This window comes from Clupea harengus, chromosome 2, assembly GCF_900700415.2.
Source record: "Clupea harengus chromosome 2, Ch_v2.0.2, whole genome shotgun sequence".
In the NCBI taxonomy this organism is placed as follows: domain Eukaryota; kingdom Metazoa; phylum Chordata; class Actinopteri; order Clupeiformes; family Clupeidae; genus Clupea; species Clupea harengus.
Window position 1 is genome coordinate 29,423,829 of NC_045153.1, and position 7,471 is coordinate 29,431,299.

At 41.0% G+C, this 7,471-nt stretch overlaps 1 protein-coding gene across 1 annotated transcript; it reads left to right on the forward strand.

Annotated features, from left to right (window-relative positions):
• Positions 1-681: 681 nt before the first annotated feature.
• LOC105908045 (integrin beta-2-like) lies at positions 682-7,239 on the forward strand. The gene is made up of 16 exons (XM_012836503.3): positions 682-778; positions 1,899-1,956; positions 2,149-2,240; positions 2,501-2,702; positions 2,925-3,104; positions 3,195-3,436; positions 3,619-3,774; positions 3,906-4,001; positions 4,106-4,195; positions 4,389-4,523; positions 4,683-4,873; positions 4,991-5,223; positions 5,489-5,705; positions 5,820-6,040; positions 6,138-6,304; positions 6,397-7,239. The coding sequence occupies exons 2-16, from the start codon at positions 1,902-1,904 to the stop codon at positions 6,460-6,462; spliced, it is 2,343 nt and encodes a 780-aa protein (XP_012691957.2). The 5' UTR covers positions 682-778; positions 1,899-1,901; the 3' UTR covers positions 6,463-7,239.
• The last annotated feature ends 232 nt before the right edge of the window (positions 7,240-7,471 follow it).

A 7,471-nucleotide genomic window follows, 5' to 3' on the forward strand; every position in this document is an offset into this window, starting at 1 on the left:
ACTACATTATTGCACCCAGTGTAAGCTGTTTGTTTTGTGTGTGTGTGTGTGTGTGTGTGTGTGTGTGTGTGTGTGTGTGTGTGTGTGTGTTTGCATCAGCATTCCTGCCGTCTAGCCTTTATTATAATCACAGAATTGATTTTTATATTTCCGTTATGGCATTCTAACGTAAGTGTCTGAGTTTCATATCATTTTTGTATCCATTTTTATTGTTCTAAAGTTTCCTCTTAAATGGCATACCTGATAGGTCAGTCTCACCAATTCAGTGATTACATTAAAATTGTTCCTCTTCTGTGCTTCTTATGCCGAGTCGGCCTAAGCCTACAAAACAGCTGAACAATGGTGCCAATGCTTTCCTTAAAATACCCAGAACTGCTTCCTCATCACCTTGCTACAGATGATGTGGTTGTTCCTCTGTGCAAAGGCCACATTTACGTACACAAACACCCAGACAGATACAGGTATGACTGCTCTGATAGACTAAATACACATGCAAACACACACACTCAGAAACAGACAAGCATGTATACACACACACTATTCATCAGAATGTACGCTATTCATCAATTATTAGTAAGTAAGAGTAATTTCTACACATTTAATCAACACATGAAGAGGCCTCCAGCCCTGACTTCCTCCTTTCGTCGACTCTCTTCCTTCCTGTCATGTGACCATGCGATATTTCTTGTAAGTGGAAGTAACTAAGCACAGAGCAGGAGCTGATGATCAGTGCTGGGGCACGGTCGTGTTTCTAGTGAACTGCTGTACATCTAAACTAGTGAGTATACAACACATAGCTGATATTTATCTTCTCTGGAACTTTTCTTTTGGGGGGGGGGGGGGTTACAACTGTAGTCTAGTGGTGTGTTTTCAGCAGAGTGCACAGTGTAGTAGAACTTTAGTAGAAATAAATTGAAATAACTACTTCCTAGTGTAAGATGTTACATTGCTGTTTTGAAAATGTCATCGGAGGCAGGGCCCAAAAGGACGCAGAATCTAAACAAGCAGAAAGGGTGTTTCATGATGCATAAAAGGGAACACTGCGGATGTATATCAGACCTTTACAATAAGCAAATTGTCTTAAGCCAAGAATATCCTATACATATTGCAAAATGTGTAAAAAAAAAATAACCCCAACCCTATTCTTAGTACCTATAGTGAGTGAGTGCCTTTATGATACTGATGTACTGTTTTTGAATAAATGTATAACATGTTTTACATTACAATGTCAATTTGAATATGGTAAAAAGAAAATGGCTGGTTAACATGCTTTCTTTTACTTTCTTACTTCCTTGTACTTCATGTTGTCAAACCAAACGCACATTCAACTCATTGTTATGCACGGTCAAATGACATATTCAACTCATTGCTATGCATGGTCAAAGGACATATTAAACTCATTGCTATGCATGGTCAAACAGTAGATGCCTTTTTTTGCCTTTGGTGGAGGATTATCATGGTCTCTATTGCCAAACTGTCCACAGCCGCATAGCTTACCGTGTCGTCTAGAAAGTAGAAGCATTAAAATAGTTCTCTAAGAAAGGTCTAGGAAGCACAATGAGGTAATCGAACATCACACACACACACAGCCATAGCCATGTATGGTCAAGTTAAGTGTCACTCCTCCCAGCACAATGTGTCAACCCAGAAATGTAGATTTCATCAGTTTGTTTCTCAAAAGTGATGATATATGAGCAAGTAAGTCACTGCCTTCGTAACTTTCTCTGCCAAATTTTGTCATATTTGACCAAAAATGAAGGACCCTTTAGTCTTACATGAGCATGCCATCTTAATTAAGCAATCCCTTTTAACGAGATGACTGGTTAACAGTCTTCAGGTATCACATCCCACTACACGAAAGTAACTTTAGTGAAGAGCACTTGTATCTCTACCCTCAGGAAATGTCGCCATCTGTGTGTCTTCAAGTCTTCATCCTGCTGTCAGCCACAAGAAATGGTGAGTTTACAGACAAAGTCCCGCAAGAATACTCAGTTGATGAATTGTTCAACAAAAGCAGTAGCCAGTCAATTCTCCCTGATATTCTTCGCTCTATTACACTGAATGTACGAGAAACGTTTGGATGAAAGTGCATATGGTGGACATCCTATTTCCCAAGATCAAATTCTGTCACTCTTTCTCTCCGTTTAGTCTGGCCTGAGGAAACCTGTACGAAGGGTGCGGTCAACTCCTGTGCTGACTGTATCGTGTCTGGGCCATTCTGTGCGTGGTGCAAATTTGAGGTGACGCACGCACAAAAATAAACTCTACGCATGCGCAAATGTGTGAATTAGTGCTTAGTGTGCCTCTGTATCAGTCTCCCACAGTTCACATAGAGCATAGAGTTCTACTGAATTCTTCTAATTCTACTGTCAATAAACTATCAATTCAGAGTAAATTGCCTGATGAATAATCTGAACCTGCTTGGCCACTAGTAGCCATGGTGATGTGATCCATGATGTGAGCCATCCTTCACTGCGGTGCTTCCTATCTCCAACCACAGAATTTCACCAAACAAGGCGAGCCGGATGCAGCACGCTGTAACACCAAGGCAAAGCTGAAGGAGAATCACTGCAAAGAGACCGACATCATCTCTCCAGAAAACACTTACAAGCCTATTAAACAAAAGCCACTGACAAAAGCCACTGGAACAGCAGACCCAGTGCAAGTCTATCCTCAAGAGGTTAAACTGGACCTTCGACCTGGTACATTTTTACCTCTGTTGTTATTGTTCACGATGGGTACAGTCAGATTTCATTTTGAGGGACAGGGCTATCTGTGTGCTGCTGAGTTTTAAAACAGCTAAATGTTGCTAGTGTCAATGTTTACATTTAACTGCACATGTGCCTCAATTATATCTGCAAGCACTAATATATACATATAATTCATTTGAAAAATACAGTTTCTTAATGTTCTGTCTTTTTAAGGCCTTCCGCAAACAATCACCCTCAAGTTTAAAAGGGCAGAGGGCTACCCAGTGGATCTTTACTACCTAATGGACCTCTCCTACTCCATGAAGGATGACCTGGACAAATTAAAAACTCTGGGAAAAGATTTAGTTTCAGCACTACAAACGATAACTGGTGGCAGTGGCAAAGCAAGAATTGGTAATATAATGAATTACCACCCAAACAATGTGTTATGACTAATGTAAACAAATAGCTAAACTGAACCCCAAACTTGTCTTTACACCATAGGTTTCGGCTCATTTGTTGACAAGACTGTTCTGCCATTCACAAACACCAACAAAGAAAAACTGAAGAATCCTTGTCAAGACGAGACCGAGCGCTGTCAGCCACCATTTGGTTTCAAACATATTGTCAAGCTGACAAATCAATATCAGTTATTCAATGACGAAGTAGCCAAGCAGAACATCTCTGGAAATCTCGACACTCCTGAAGGAGGCATGGATGCCATCATGCAGGCCGCAATGTGTGAGGTAAGATGCAGGCAAAGGTTGAAGCTTTAAACATGTTAACCATTACTTTTAAACATATTTCTAAAAGATTAGCCTCAGATGAATAACCATTTGTGTTTGCTCCAAATAGAGCATCCAGGCAAAGTATGAAACATCTCGGTATTTAACACGGTATTTACTAATACATTTTGTCTAATTCTTAGAACGACATTGGCTGGGGAAATGCCACACGCTTGCTAGTTCTAGCCACCGACGCTGGCTTCCATATGGCTGGTGATGGGAAATTGGCTGCAATTCTGGAACCAAATGATGAAACATGCCACTTGCAGAAGAACATATACAGCCAAAGCAGCTTACTGGTATAGTAAACCTCAGCACATGCAGTGACCTGAAGAGCTTTGAGGCATGACATTTCAGATCTGTAGATTAAAGGAGTACAAGGTATTTTCGAGGACATTAAGCTGATGTAATGATTTCTTTTCATTTTCAGGACTATCCATCTGTTGGTCAAATTGCAAGGGCCTTAGATATGAAAAACATTCAGCCCATTTTTGCCGTCACAAGCACCGTGACAGATGTGTACAGGGCAAGTAATGCTTTTTTGATCTCACTACTAAGGGTTCTGCTGTTGTTCTGCTATGTTGACAGAAGAAGAAGCTAATACACATTTCTCACGTATCTTAACCTCAGGAGCTGAGCAAGATGATCCCAAAGTCAGAGGTGGGAGAACTGTCTAGCGATTCTGGGAATGTGGTCAAGTTAATCGAGGATGCCTACAATGTAAGACCATTTTAATTCCATTTGATATATTTTCATTGGATTAAATATTATATATTCTTATATCATAAATTGGTGGTGCTTCAAAACAGCACTCTAATCAGATGCCTTATGTATGCTCAATAAAAAAATGATATGTAAAAAATAAAAAAAACATTTCCCCCCTATCCAAATATTGTTGTTAATGTCTCCACAGAAACTCTCCTCTAAAGTCATTGTGACTCATGATGTACCGCCAGAAAAGGTGACGGTGAAATACACCTCAGACTGTAAAGATGGAACCGAGCCTGGAGACGAGGGGGTCTGTGATAATGTAGCCCTCGGACAGGAGGTATCCAGCCCATCAACACAACTTTTGACACTAAAAAAATTGCTAACTTGTGACATTAGGAAAGGTTTACTCCAAAATGGCTGTTGAGCAGCCTCCATAGCATTCATCTCAATGCCAGTTTTCAACAATCTGTTCCGTTTCTTTCAATAATCTGTTTAGGTGACTTTCTTCGTTCAAGTGACGGCACTTGAATGCCTGAACAACGTTTCCTTCTATGTTGGCCCAAGAGGCTTCAATGAAAAAATGAAGGTGACCATTTCAACCCGCTGTGAATGTGAATGCGATGATCCGGTGGAGCCGCAGCACCCGCACTGTGCTCGTCAAGGAGAAGTCAAATGTGGGACGTGCAAGTATGAGAGCCACACACTGTCGTCTCCTTCCTCTGTCAAAACAGCTTTTTGAAAATGAAGTTTCTGACATTGCTTACACTTAAACAAGTTTCAACTGAGTTTCTCTGGTTTCCCTAGATGCAATAAGGGTTATACAGGCCAGAAGTGCGAGTGTAGCCAGGGGAATTTGGATGACGTGAGCCTGAGGCAAATGTGCCGGAGGGAGAACAACACAGAGTGTGAAGGTCGCGGGGACTGTGTCTGTGGTCAATGCCAGTGCCACACCAGCCCGAGTGGTCAACCCTACTACAGTAAATACTGCGAGTGTGACGACGAGCACTGCCAGATGCACGACAACAAGCCGTGTTCAGGTACAGCCCAATAATCACGTTCGAATGCGCCAAGGGGATCGGCTGTCGTATAGCTACCAATGATTTGTTAACATTACTTTAGAGATACATGACCATATGTAGTTAGATTGTGTTAGTACCGTCAATAGCAGTTGTTGAGTAGCAGATGCTGGGCAAATAGTCAGTGAAGTACACGTAGGATCACAGTTGCCTTTTGGTGTTGATATAGGTTCGGGTCATTTGCGGCTTCTTCATAATTTGCTCATTTATTTATTTTCTGCTCAAGGTCATGGGGACTGTAAGTGTGGGATATGTCAGTGTCACGCCGATTACGAAGGCGATGCCTGCCATTGTAAAAAGTCGAACGCGGCCTGCAAAACTGGCAGCACCATCTGCAATGGCCGTGGCACGTGCGAGTGCAATGCGTGCAAGTGCTCTAGGGGCTACCAAAAGCCTTTCTGTCTGACCTGCCAGGCTTGCACACCACCGTGTCATCAGTCTGCGTAAGAGAACCTGCCACTGTCCTCCAATCATACATGCTCACGGTGAAACTCTTCTGGGCGCATTGAGTTGGCTTTGAAGAATGCTAAGCTGTACTGTTCTGTTCTGTTTGGCAGGAAGTGTATTGAGTGCCTGGGCTTTGGTGATGGTCCGTACCAGAAAAACTGCTCCACAGCCTGCAATCACCTCACTCACACCACAGTGGAAAAACTCAACCCATTCAACCCAGATGCTAGGAAATGTGAAGTAAAGGACTCGAAAAATTGCTGGCTCGATTTCACCATGAAGGAACTGCAAGGATTTGACAAATACGAGGTTGAAATACAAAAGGAAAGAAGTAAGACTTCTTAATTCAGTTCTAATAGCTATTTTAGCATTGGGATAAATAGTTTATTTTTTCCTGAATCCTAATTCTTTCCTGCATGTTATTCTAGGGTGCCCCGAGCCACCAAACATCATTGCCATTGTAGCTGGTTCTGTCGCTGGGGTGGCCCTGATTGGCCTCCTGATCTTACTCATCATCAAGGCTCTGCTGTACGCAAGAGACTTAAAGGAGTGGAAGAAGTTTGAGAATGAGAAGAAGAAAACCAAATGGGCCAATGTAAGTAGTTGCGTTCAAAAGTAAATATTGCCTAATTCATCTTATCATCTCCAACTGCTAATCAATCTAATTTCTCTTTTTTGTGTGTGAAGGCTGACAATCCCTTATTTAAGGAGGCAACAACTACAGTGACAAATCCTACGTTCTCTGGAGAGTGACCTCAAACATAGGTACAAAAAGAGCCCGTCCCGTAATACTTCTGTCGACGTGTGCAGTGGGTATATGCATATGTTTAGACACCGCTGTTGTATATGCAGCTTGCTAATGCAGCACACAGGAAGTTAGTCGAACATATCAGGTGTCAAGGGACACTGTGGCTACTGTGTATAGAGATACTTTGTTTTGTATTACTTTCAATTAAACATTGTGTTTTTCTGTGTTCAAAAACTCTTGCATAATCTTCAGTTCAGGATGTTTTATCATTTACAATGTGTACTCATAGTAACTGATTTAGTTCAATGTGTTTCTATGATGGCTTTTAATAGAATGTTGTATAAGTGCTTGTGTATAGTGTATTTAAATATTTTGATTACATTTTGCCTAATTTTTCTAATCAAAAACATTTCAAAGAGGCTAGGAAGACATGGTTTATGTATATTGTGCTTATAGTTCAGGAATGAGTTGATTTGTTTTTTAGTTTAATTCAAGATTAGTTTTAGATGAGTCCTTTATATTTAGTATTTATTAAGCCAAAAAGAATCTGTGGTTGTTGTTTTTACTGATTTTGCTATGCTTGTGTAGAAGTCGGGTTAAATTGGGCAAATGTTGTATTTTCGAACTTAATATTATTTAGCAATAATAGCACCCATATTCGGGTAGATGGATGATTGGATTGGATTGGATTCAATTTATTGTCATTGCACAGAGTACAAGTACAGAGGCAACGAAATGTAAAGAATGATCTGCTTACAACCTCAATAAACACCATTCTCAGAGTTCATGCTCACTGTCTTTGATAAGAGAACATTCATTTTTCCTCCAGTTTGATTATGAACTGGATGTGGAGGGATTTGAATTTGCTTTATTTGCAAATCTGTGGGACAACAACCAAAAAAAACCTTCTTGGAGGTCTTCTAACGACAGTTAGGTGCTTGTTCCGGGTCTGCAAGGGTGTCAGGCCCACACTCTGAAGCACACAAACAAAAGGAGGGCCGCAGAGCTGAACTA